The following is a 12,725-nucleotide window of genomic DNA, read 5'->3' on the forward strand; positions in this document are numbered from 1 at the left end:
ATATCATCCCATTGTAAATTTGGATTGGTAGCTTTGCACAGTGAGAAGTTGAAATTACAATACACACATAGAACAAAAAAGCTATTCGAGCCCCAACTTCATGACTAAACAGTCAGCTTGTCTTTTCCATTTGCTCTATTGTTCGCTGCCGCCTTCCACAGCTATTTATTTTAATCCATTCCTCCAAAGAGATATTAATAAACTTTAGAACTTCCGTGTGCCCTTCACCTCAACACAAGCAAAACAAATTTATTTTCTTATGTTATAATAGGGTTATTTTCCCATTATTCGAGTTTGCTTTTCAAGAGTGGCATGTGTGCACAGAATGTTTGGAGGATGTGCAATTGAGCCATTTGGATTTCATCCATTTCTCCCGGGACCACACTGATAGGTGCATTAATTAAATCATGCCACGGTTTCAGAGCAAGCCTTAACCAGAAGAAAGAGGAGTGGTGGCAGTGGAGACCTGGGATCTCAGAAACAGAAGTGGGGGCAGAGGAGGAGGAATGGAGTGAGGAGGGGCCTTGAGGATGAGTGATGACACTGAGGATGACACCTCATGGATAAGGCAAAACTGATAAAGATACTCCTACCCACCTGCCCACCTTCCAATATTCTGCTCAATGCCCCAAGAGGTGTGCCCCATTGGCAGTATAGGGACACCCAGCACTCTGATTGCTCTGCCCTCCCCACTCCTGAGGGAAAGGGAAGCTGGCTCAGAGTTTAGCTTCCACGTTCAGGGCCTCCTCAGCACCTAGTCAAGCCCAAGTCCTCAGATCCTCATTCCTACACACAAATCAACAATTTCTCACCCTAACTGCTCCCTGATAACTTCATGCTCCCCTTTTCCGTCTCCAGGGCTACTATCCCTGGGGCCTTGCAGATGTGCCCTATGCACATCACCCCCAACAGCAGGAGGCCTGGAGAACAGGCATTGAGGTCCCTCTGAGACCAGAGATCTAAGTCATATGCTCGTTGGCTCTGGGGACCAGAAATAAAAGCTTTGAGGCCCTGGCGGTCAGTTATTTGTGACACTGAGGACAGGAAAAATACCACGTGGAGTGCTTGCCTGCCTGAGCCCCTAGAGGCTGTTTCTCCCTTTGGAACGGCCCTCTGACTCATCTTTTGACCCCTCTGTCCACACTGAGCTCCCCCCTGGAGAGTTCAAGGGTACTTTCTGTCCTTACCATTCGCTTACTTGGAACTTCATCATAGGCTGCCTTGGAACACCACTCGTATGGTTCTTTAGCTTCTCGTGACTTTTCCCATGGGATATTTGATGCCTTCTTCCCAAGAGATGTTTGATCTCAGCTCCTTGGAGGCAGAGGACCCCTGGCACTGGGCGGCAATCTGGGAAGACTGAGGGCATGGCAATGATTGGGTCAACCTGTTATTTTCATGTCCTCCCCTACAAAGTTAAGATGTACAGCAGAAGCAGGAATGGCCGATAGAACTGCTTTTGTTCTGAGGGTATGCAAACAAGCCAGAAGAATTAGGCACTTTTTCAAAGATAATGGCATCCAAAATTCTATTTTTCCTTAAGTTGGGCACTCCTTTGACATGAATTGTCTAATTTTTGTAATCTTTCAGGCCATTGGGGGTGACAAATAGCTACATGACATGGCTGGGTGTAGCACAGATGCTGCAGGTGTAGAGGAAGACTCAGAGTGGGCAGCCCAGGAACTGAATATAGAATGTGACTTGGGTCTTGAATAATGAGTTAGTGATCTTTTAGGGGAGAAGAGGAAAAATATTCAAGGCACAGGGAATAGCTCCTGCTAAGGCAGGGAGGCATGAAAAAGACTGGTATATATGGAGAATGGCAGACCATTCAGTTGAATGGGCTTTAATCCCATTGTGTGTGTGTGTGTGTGTGTGTGTGTGTGTGTGTGTGTGTTTGCAGGAAGGGATGGCAAGGCTGGAGAGGTGGTAAATAATCTTGATCCCAAGCCTCATTTATATTTTATCCAGTAGGTAAGGGGAACACAGCTGAGGATTTTCAACCATTAAGATAAAGTGATTAGGGTTGGTTTAAGTCAGGTTGTTCTGATGTAAAGAAAGAATTAGATGGCTGTCAGTCCAGAAGCCGAGGAACTGGTCTCACCTACACTTGCTTCTATGAGCCTGGATTATGGCAAAGTGATGCTTCAGAGAAAAATGGGAGAGAGAACAGACAGATGAGGTGGCCTGTTGGATGGGAGTCTGGGAGACAGAACAGGAAGGAGATTTTTTTTTTTAAGTGGTGGGGGGTGGGGGGGAGGAGCAGAGGGAGAGGGAGAATCTTAAGCAGGCTCCTTGCCCAGCATGGAGCCCAATTTGGGGCTCAATCCCATGACCCTGAGATCATGGCCTGAGCCGAAATCTAGAGTAGGATGCTTAACCGACTGAGCTAACCAGGTGCCCCAGGAAGGAGAATTTTTAAGGAACTCCAGGTAAGGTGTACTTATTGACATGAGGAATTTTTGTTTTTTTTAGTATGGGTAGAGAGTGTAGACTTCTATTTGAACCAATAAATAAAACTGTTATTCATGTTTGCAATTTGTTAGCACCAGCATACAATGAACCCCTTCCCTTGAAAACTACATGGTATCAATTTCATGCCTGTGGCAAAGTGCCCCAATCAAAGACATCCTGCAGTTGCTCAAATCTTTCCTCCCCCACATTCTTTCCTTTCTCCCACAACAGATTCATTCCCTCTATATCAGCCCCCTTACTGCAATGCAAGACACCAATAGGAGTTCAGACTAAGGGCAAACATGGAGCTGTTCTGGGCTCTGGTGCAAGTATGATTTCTATAAAGAGATATTTAAAAAACAAGGAGCAATGTTGCCATTTTGCCTTTAATGGAAAAGTGGCTAGCAGTTACAATAAAAAAAATTATTTTATTAAAAAAAAAAACCCTCTATCCAACATCTAGGCAATCACTGAATTTTCAGAAATACACATACACTTGAAAACCAATAGTTTGTATAAAAATAAACTTTGAATGTGCAATTAAAAAGGGAGATCCCCAGTCTTTTCAGCTGCACAAATGCACAATGAAAAGGAGCCGAGTCTATGTGAGAAGGGTTTACCCCACTGCAGAGGGGGCCTTGACTTTGGAAGATAGAGCCTGCTTGAAGCGCCTCTTGAGGTCTTGCATGTTGGGAGAGCGTGGCCGGGGAATGATGGAGGCTCTCCTCCTCTCCCCACTGATGCTGTGTAGCTTGCTCACTTCCTTACAGAGATGTTGAAACACATCACACACGTCCTCATAGTTTTCGCTGGTGGAAATTTCAAGGAACAGGCTGCCCAGCTCGTTGGCTAGTTGAATGCCATCGTGTGTTTGCACCTGCCGGGCATGCAGAAGGTCCCCCTTGTTGCCCACGATGATCACAGGGGCCCTGGAGTCAGGGTGGACCTTGCGGATATGCTGATAAAGGGGGCGGATGGACTGGTAGCTGTCATAGTCTGTGATAGAGTAGACCAGCAGAAAGCCCTCGGCCCACTGCACGCATTTGGACAGGGAATCAACTACCTGGGTGAGGTTGTCTTGGACCTGAGAAAGATCAAAACAAGTCTGGATGAAGGAAGCCCTCAGTGGGAGCGGATTCAAAATAACATCAAAGTAACCCTTGGAGAAAACGTTCAAAAAAGAAATCAAAAAGACAGTGTTCAGATTCTACTTAGCTTCTGCAGAAGGAGGCTTTAGATGCAGGACAAGCAAGGTCCCTGCATGGGTTATTTTATTGGCTGTCACCAATGCATTATCTTTAAACCCTCTGCTTGGCAGGTATTCTTTGGTGAGCCCCAGCTGACTGAAGAAAGACTTCAGTGAGAACTTTCAAGGAGGAATGGCGCAATCTTTAGGGAGCTGAGGATAAACAAAACTTTGAAAATAAGCCAAGATAAATATCTTTTCCCAAGCCCATAAAAATATTTTTAGCATGTCCTTTTGGAGAACGTTACAGAAACAAATTCCTTCTTTCTGCTCTTCCACAAGACCTTTCCTCCCTGGGAGGGAGAGCAATTAATAACTTGTTAATCAAGTTAAATTCCTGACTGCTTGCCAGGGGGTTATCTGGTTGCAATTAACTGACTTGGGGGATGGGTTAGAAACAGAAGCACTCCTGCAGCCCTTGCTAGGGGAGAAGACCCTCCCTAGAATCCCACCGCAACAGTTTTTTTTTTTTAATTTTTAATTTTTTTAAATTTATTTATGATAGTCACACACAGAGAGAGAGAGAGAGAGAGAGAGAGAGAGAGAGAGAGAGAAAGAGAGGCAGAGACACAGGCAGAGGGAGAAGCAGGCTCCATGCAGGGAGCCCGACGTGGGACTCGATCCCAGGTCTCCAAGATCAGGCCCTGCGCGCGGCGCTAAACCGCTGAGCCACCCGGGCTGCCCCCCACCACAACCGTTTTGTTAATGGTTCCATGGCCCAGCTCTGAGAGAGGCGGTGAGCCCCTCCCTGCAAGTAGCGGTGCCTCTGCCAGGTTAACTATCTCTCTCCCCTTTCCAGGCGGCAGGCAGGAAGAAGCTGCCTCTCTAAGCGTTCACTCACCCGGTCCCCACCAGGAGGGTTTCTAACAGCCCACCGAGGGACAATCCACGCCTTCATCAAGCGCAAAACAGGTGTGTGGCCACATCTTGCATCTCGCTCCTGCTGCGGAGCCCCCAGGGTGTGTGTAAGGTGCTGAGCTGTTGTTGGCTTCCTGCTGTCCTTACCTGGATGCCACCCGGCGTGTCCTGGATCTGCAAGGATAGCTGGTCTCCCTCCACGTAGACAAGCCGTGAGTACAACTTGCCTGTGGAACCAAGGAGAGTTTGCTTTTCAATTCCCACACTTATATTAGAAAAAAGAACGTCGGAGCATGCAGCCACACGAGCAGAGAGCACGAAATTATTCTAACCTGTATTGGGTTCATAATCGCCAATGAATCTCTTGGTCAGGAAGCGCACGATCATTGCTGAAAAGGAGAAAAAAAAAAAAAAAACAGGAAAATCAGTTAAAGGACCGGGACAGAACCGTCAAAGCGGGCTCTGGGCCTCGGAACAGCGGGTCTGACCCAGGTCCGGAGGCTCGGCGAAGCCAAAGGTGCGGGCGCCACGCTGTCCCGCGGGGGCGCGGCGGCTGCGGCTGCAGGTGTCCACCTGCCGCGGGGGCCGAGCCAGGCGGGAGCAGGAGGAGGGCGCCCGGGGGAGCAGCGGGGAAAGCGGTGGCGGGGGACAGAGAGCCGGGGCCGGCGCAGACACTGGCAGGCTCGCCCCGGCGCTCCTCCTGCCCCCCGCGCCCACGAGGCCCCGTCATCCCCGCGCGGTCCCCGGCGCTCACCGCTCTTGCCCACGCGGCCGGCGCCCAGCACGGCCAGCTTGACGTCCTTGGGCAGGAGGTAGTCGGAGGAAGACTCGGGGATGGGCGCGAGCAGACAGTGCCCAGACATGGTGGGCGGCCGCATGGAGAGCGCAAGCCTGCAGGGCCCCGCGCCGGCCGCCCCGGACCGGCTCGCGAGCAGCGGGCGCCGACGCTCGGGTGCGCGGAGACCGCGGCGGCGAGCGAGCTGCCCCGGCGAGCGCTCTTAAAGCGCTGGGCGCGCGCGGTGGGGGCGCGGCCACCGCCTCGGGCTCCGCCCCCCGCCCCTCCCCGCGGGGACCCACCCGGCTGCGGGAGGCGTGCGCACCCCTTCGCCGCCTGACTCGCTCCCCGCCGGCCCCCGAAGGACCGCCGCGGTCCCCGAGCGTGCCATGCCTCTCCTCAGGCTGGGCCCGCGTAGCCCTGGGGCCCCCGCCACCCCGCAGTGGGGTGGACCCGAGGTCAGTTAGGAGCTGGAGGAAAGAGAGGAGAAAGTGCAATCAGTAGGATGTTTGTTTCTGCAACAACGGGAGGGATAAACTCCTGTTGAGTATCTTGTCCATCCCACCCCCCCCCCTTTTTAAAGAGCTCATGTATTTATTCATGAGAGACACAGAGAGGGGGGGCAGAGACATAGGCAGAGGGAGAAGCAGGCAGGGAAGCCCGGTGCGGTGCGGGGATTGATCCCAGGCCCCGGGGATCACACCCTGAGCCAAAGGCAGACGCTCAACCGCTGAGCCACCCAGGCATCCCTGCCCTTTTTATTTTCAGAAGGTTCTGAGAGATGACATTAATAAGGAAAAAGCTGGAGGGTAAAGCCCTGATTAGCAGCAGTATAAGGGATCTATCTGCAGTCATGGTGATCTGGCTCCAGATAGGTGAAGGCCCCTTGGTGGCAGTGATGGTGTGCAGCTCCGCCTCCAAGCCGGGACCCTGCCGCTGGCCTTGGTTGAGTCCGCTCATTAGTCAATGCTCCATACACATTCCATCCCCTAGGAGCTCTGACCAATTCTCCATCGCTAATACTGTCCAATTTTTGCAACCAACCACACTAATTCGTGTTCCTCCCATCTACTCAGAAGTCCAAACCAGCAACCTGTGAGTCATCCTTGACTCCACTCTCATGTCCAAGTTCCACCATTTCTAGTGCCTATACTCCTTGGTGTCTCCCCTACTCCATCCCTGCTGCTCTCTTCACTTCTCAGTGGAATTCTTCAGGACTCTGCAGTAGACTAGGAATAAACAGTGACTTATTTACTCCTCTCTTGGAAGCTTTCTTTGATCAGTGCTGCCACTCGGACCCCTCTCTCCTGGTTCCTCATTCTTAGGATGTGGCAACACTGATCTCAACTGTCACTTTCTGTAGAATTTGTTTCATGACTGTCCCCAGGAGGGCAGAGACTCTAGCTTGTGTCTTTAGCACCAGCACATAGTGGTACCTGGAACTTACTAGGTCCTTTGTTCACAGACCAACTTCCTGAATGAATAAATGAATGGCTTCACTGTTTGAACCGGAAAAGACAGAAGTCATATGTGTAGCCATTATCTTAATACCTTTGTTTTGAGAGAAACCTACTCTCAAGAGAGAGCATTCCAGGAAATGTCCTGAGTTGAGCTGCTGTATTTCAATAGCAACTGACTTTTGGCAGCTTAGAAGGCAATCCCCTTCTGTTAAACTTCTGTTTAACTGGAAAGACTTGAAGCAGGGCATCTCCTTCCTTGACAGGAGAGAAGGCACCATAAAGACAGTTACTATTTACAGAACAACCTTGAAACTAGTAGGTCCCAGGGATCCTTCAGCTGTTCAGTGATAGGGGTCCAAGTGCTTGTGTCCCAGATGCTCGTGGTTCTCCTTGAACACAAAATGGCCCTGCTTCACCAAACAGCAAGTCCTTACCAAAGCAAGAAGGAAGTGTGGGACTCTATTCTTTCGTTTCTTTTTATTATGAGATAAAATAATTCTCAATACTCAGCAGACTTGTTACCTCTCAATCTCTAGAACTGAGAAGCTAAGAAAAAGTTTATCCAAGTATCCAGCAAAGAAGACTGGGATCTTAGAACAACCCTCATTCCTCTCCAGGAGCTAGTAGATACCTTGCTCCCCCATTAAAAATCAAGAGATAGAAGATGGGATCACTGCTGAGTAGGAATCAATGGAATCTGCCACAAACACCTTTCATTTTCCTGGGATTAAATTGCAAAACTCTCAAGGGAAAAGAGCACTTTCTTGGACTTATCTTTACACCTCATTCCCCATCTTACATTCCTTGTCAGGAATAAGATCATTTTAGTTTAAGGTCACCCAATAAGTAAGATTCCTAAGACTCTGCCCACTGATCATTATGTTCCACTTTGCATTCACATTGTACCTTTGCTCAGAGCTCAAAATGTTATTCAATTCTCCTTGGAAAGCTCTTTGCATTTGCAAATAGACAAGATAATCCATGACCTTTTAATACAAACAATATGTTACCAAACTGTTACTGAACATTATAAATAGCCTTGCCTAAATGTTGCTGCTTGTGCTCTGTTTCATTTTGGATTTCTTTGTGTCCAGAGTTATGTAAAATTGTACTGCAACCAATACAACACAGGCATACTGAAGTGGTTTTAAAATGATAATGGAAATGCGTAGGCACAGATATGGATACACAAATCTTGTGGGTGTTTAGAATGAGTGTGAAGGGCAGAATTTGGCAATTCGCAAATATCAGTCTTGGGAAGTTATTAACCATTTACCAGCCAAGTAAGCTTGATTTCTAGCCCTGAGGCAAAACGGCCAAGGGTCCTTCTCTAGTTCAAGAACATCTCCCTCCACCATCCATCACCTCCTAATATCAACTCTTTCCTGTGTATGATAAATCCTTGAACACTGAGCTTATTGGAGACTCACAGACTATCTTTAGATAATTTCACTAGAATAAAAACTGTGCTTCTCTACCAGATCCCTACTTTATTTCATAAACAGTCAAAATTATTGAAAATCTACTTGCTGCAAGGCTCTATTAAGTGCTGGTACAGACTGAAGAAAAGCAAATTTTCAATTACCAATCATTTACTGAGGGGATGACAAAGTATAAGACATTCCTGCTTGCTTTCATAGACATCCCCATAGTGAAATTATCCCTCATAAATTTGTGAGTTTACTAAAAAATCCTTATAGATTTCTTCTTTTATCTTAAGCTTGTAAAATGGGTTAAATATGTCCTAAATTGAGCTTCAGACAAGTTTAATGACTTAGCCAGTCATAGAGCCACTCAGAAGACACCTCAATCCCTCTGATTTCAAGTCTTGGCATTTTCCATCAATGTAGAGCGCAGAATGAAAACATTCCGGTCTTGTAAAAGGAATGACAAAGCAGGTCAGGGTGCCAACTCCAATAGAGCTGCAATGGGGAGAATTAAATCTGAATGGGGAAGGGGGGTGGCAGCAATCATGGAAAGTTACAGGAAGAAATGGCCCAGTCTCTGAGCATGAGTAATATTTGGTAGGTGGAAACACAGAGGGTGGGAGATGGTATGTCAAGTTGAAGGAACAGCATGCGTAAAATCATGAAAATAGGAAGTGTAATGCAAGTCTGGGGAGCTAGGAGTAGTCACAAACGTTAGAAGGATGCAGTGGATGACCCAAAAAGTTGCAGATCAGACTGTGGATGGCAATGAATGCCATGCTCAGGACTTTATCTGGAGGCTATGTAAAGCCACTGAACTCTTCCTGAGGAGGGTAATCCTGACTATATATAACAGGGTCAGTGCTAGGAGCATATGAAGAACAGAGTATCATCTATGCTCTCGGATCTTAGAACTGCTTACTTCCTTATCTTCCATAAGCAATTATTCTGAACCTCCTTCTTGCTCAGGAGCAAAAAGTTCAATCACATCCTCACTTGAGCTAAGCAAAACCTCATTTCAGAGACAATAGAGTACCTCACTGCGTTTCTTTTCCACATCAAATGATTTTCATAAATTCCAATCTTGCTAGGAAAGTTAAGAGTGTGAATATTTTTCTATGCCTTTTCCATTTGAGACTTTATGAGCTAGCCTGTCAGTTACTCCTCACCACACACATTTGCAGCTTGAAAAGAAATCACAATACAGAAATCCTGGGCTGCTTATTCACTCCTCTGTACACACTTTCTGCCTCAGCAATACTATCTGCAGATGCTGCCTCACAGCTATTCACAACTAAGTAACTTGTCTAACAGATTTTCGGAAAGCTTTTGTATGAACACCACCAATTGTTTTCCTTAATTTTTTAAAATATTTATTTATTTATGATAGACATAGAGAGAAGGGGCAGAGACACAGGAGGAGGGAGAAGCAGGCTCCATGCCGGGAGCCCGATGTGGGACTCCATCCCGGGACTCCAGGACTCGTGCCCTGGGCCAAAGGCAGGCGCTAAACCGCTAAGCCACCCAGGGATCCCTGTTTTCCTTAATGTTAAGTGCAGGTGGGATACACACTTGTATTCCAAATCCAATTGTTTTCTCTTGTGCTCAAAAAACAAGACAGACCTTTGTTTATATTTTAGCAACTTTTACTGCTACATTTTAGCAAAATTGCTTTTTTCCACTTTCTCCCCCCACCACAGCACAGGGGAAAACATGGACACTAGTGAGAACACTAAGAGATACGAAACTGTAATTTTTTCTGCCACAACACTGAGTGTGACATATTTTACTCAACCCTTGGGACTGCGGTCAACTGAACAAAAACAGAGGTCCTTAAAAGATACTTGGTTCAATCAGAAGAGAATCAAGATTCAAGAAGCCATGCACCTTCGTTTATGGTTATGGCTCTAACTTAAGACCTAGGGCAGGAAGTTTTATAGTTAAAACATTTTTCTTCTTTCTCATCAAGTGTAGAAAAGGGAATTGTATAGTAAGAGATTCATTTATAATTTCACAATTTCTAACAATTACTTGTTATTTAAAAGGACCTGCATTTCAATGCAGGCACAATTCATCAGTGTACATACATTACTCAAAGCTAAGGGAATTCGATGCAATTTGTTTCTTCAAACTAAACTTCAACCCCTTCAAACTAATCTGTGTATTTGCAGGATACCCAGATGGAGCTGTCCAAAAGGGAGTTGGAAATAGTTTCAGAGAAAGTGAGCTCCAAAATGAGTCTCAAGTGTATTAATGGTAAGGACAGGTCAGTGATTCTAACTTGAACAAGGAACTCAAGTCACCCACAAAGACTGTGAAGTTCTGGGCTCACCTAGAATTTTATGTAGTGGCACACATTTTTAACAAGTTCCCCCAAAATGTTGATGCCAGGTGGGGAATCATACTTGAGAACCATTGGCTTAGATCACTCTGAAAGTAGAGAACAGAGACAGATGTGGGGCATCAAGGAGAGGGACCAGAAAAAAGTGGATGGATGAGATAAATAGAACCTGGTTGAAGTATGACAGCAGAAGCCTCTGGAACAGAAAATAATTTGTTGGCACTGTCAAATATCAAGGAGATAAAAAAATCAAAGTCATATTACTAGTTAGTAACCTATGAGAATAGTTTCATAGGAGTGGTGGGGACAGAAGCCAGATTTGGAGATCAGGAAATTAAGTTATGAAAGGGACAAGGCAGGCACAAGAGCAGCTTAACTTAATTTGCTGTTTTTCACAAGTCTGTAGACTGAAGTCAAGGAAGCACCAAGTCAAAGGGTCAAGGATACATGAGACTAAGAATAACCAGTGACATAAGAGCAGAAGCATGAACCATGTCAACATGAATTCTCTCCCTTCTGCTGTCCTTTTACATCCTATGATGTCCTTACCTTGTTTTATATAGCTTAGTGTCTTACTGCTCCTAAGTAGTAACCTCCTTCAGTTTGTCTTTTTTTTTTTTTTTAAAGATTTTATTTATTCATGAAAGAGAGAGGCAGAGAAACAGGCAGAGGGAGAAGCAGGCTCCACATAGGGAGCCTGATGTGGGACTTGATCCCCGATCCCCAGGATCACACCCCAGGCTGAAGGCAGTGCTAGACCGCTGAGCCAACTGGGCTGGCCCCCCTTTCCTAATAGAGTAGGTAATAGTTAAGTATTCCCTACCTCAAGAATGTTGATTAAAAAGACTCCCCAACAAAATGAAACTTACCGGCACTGGTTAAGTACTTTAAAGAAAAAAAGGATAGAGCAAGAGGAAGCAGTTTAGTGTTGTGACAGTCTTGGAAAAACTGGAGACTGAAAATAGAGGACAATGGGAATCCTATTTAAGCTTAAGCCTACAAAAGCTGAAGCAAGTGTATAGTTGGCCTATTTGAGGCATTGCAAAGCTAGCATAAGTGAACAGGACTTTAGAGCTGGAAATAGGTCAGAAAGGTGGGCACTGACCATATGATGCAGGGCTTGAATATAACGCACTTCAGAATCTGGAGGTCAGAGAAATAAGATCCAGCAGATTGCAGAAAAGGAAACCAGGGGCAGCCCAGGTGGCTCAGCGGTTTAGCGCCACCTTCAGCCCGGGGCGAGATCCTGGAGACCTGGGATCGAGTCCCAGGTCAAGCTCCCTGCCATGAAACCTGCTTCTCCTTCTGCTGGTATCTCGTGAATAAATAAAAGAAAAAAAAAAAAAAAACCAGAAGCTGAAGCCAACTTTAAAAAAATGCAGTATTTCCTTCCACAGAATTACCAAAGACTGAATTATAATAACCAGAGCTGATAAGAGTGCAGACAAGCACTTTCTTTCACTAATTCAGAGTACCAACTGCTATAACCCTTTAGGAAAGCAACTTAAGGGATGCCTGAGTGGCTCAGAGGTTGAGCGTCTGCCTTTTGCTCAGGGCGTGATCCTGGGATCCAGGATCGAATCCCACATCAGGCTCCCTGCATGGAGCTGCTTCTGCCTATGTCTCTTCCGCTCTCTGTCTCTTGTGAATAAAATCTTAAAAAAAAAAAAATTGTAAAAAAAAAACAGGAAAGCAACTTAAAACTAATCGAGACTCAGGAAAATGTCTTTAACTCTATTGTGAGAATAACTATTTTAAAAGCCTAATCCAATACCAAAGGTTTTTAAAAGATTTTATTTTAGAAAGGGTGTGTGGCTCAAGTTTAGGTCCAGGGATCTAATCCTGCATCAGGTTCTCTGCAGGGAGCTTGCTTCTCCCTCCACCTATCTGTCTCTCATAAAGCCGGACTGAGCCACCCAGGAAACCCCATTACCAAAAATGTTTTATGTAGATCACAGTTCCATTATTGCCATTAACAGCGCATTAGAAAATTGGCACACTGTACAGCAGATGGAAGAGTTCAATTTTCTGATGATCTGCCCTAAGAACTTCCCTAAGCCAGTTCTATTTACAGACTTTCTTTTGCTCAATATTTTCACCTTCACCAGCCCTCCTGAACTGAGGATTTTATCCTCTGCCATATCTTTTGTCACAATTATGTCAT

General features: G+C 46.1%; 1 protein-coding gene across 1 annotated transcript; it reads right to left on the minus strand.

The window, feature by feature from the left end:
• Window positions 1–2,821: 2,821 nt before the first annotated feature.
• RASL11A (RAS like family 11 member A) lies at window positions 2,822–5,533 on the minus strand. Its single transcript, XM_072795682.1, has 4 exons — window positions 5,313–5,533; window positions 4,891–4,947; window positions 4,706–4,785; window positions 2,822–3,538 (listed from the first exon to the last, which is right to left on the minus strand). The coding sequence occupies exons 1-4, from the start codon at window positions 5,434–5,436 to the stop codon at window positions 3,071–3,073; spliced, it is 729 nt and encodes a 242-aa protein (XP_072651783.1). The 5' UTR covers window positions 5,437–5,533; the 3' UTR covers window positions 2,822–3,070.
• Window positions 5,534–12,725: the final 7,192 nt, after the last annotated feature.

This window comes from Canis lupus, chromosome 24, assembly GCF_048164855.1.
Source record: "Canis lupus baileyi chromosome 24, mCanLup2.hap1, whole genome shotgun sequence".
In the NCBI taxonomy this organism is placed as follows: domain Eukaryota; kingdom Metazoa; phylum Chordata; class Mammalia; order Carnivora; family Canidae; genus Canis; species Canis lupus.

Bases quoted from the DNA above. Each gene is read 5' to 3' on its own strand.
- RASL11A (XM_072795682.1), bottom strand. From the start codon at position 5,436: ATGCGGCCGCCCACCATGTCTGGGCACTGTCTGCTCGCGCCCATCCCC. The intron at 4,786-4,890 runs GTTAGAATAATT...TTGGTTCCACAG, and splicing joins CGATTATGAACCCAATACAG to GCAAGTTGTACTCACGGCTT. The intron at 3,539-4,705 runs GTAAGGACAGCA...GATCTTTCTCAG, and splicing joins ACACGCCGGGTGGCATCCAG to GTCCAAGACAACCTCACCCA.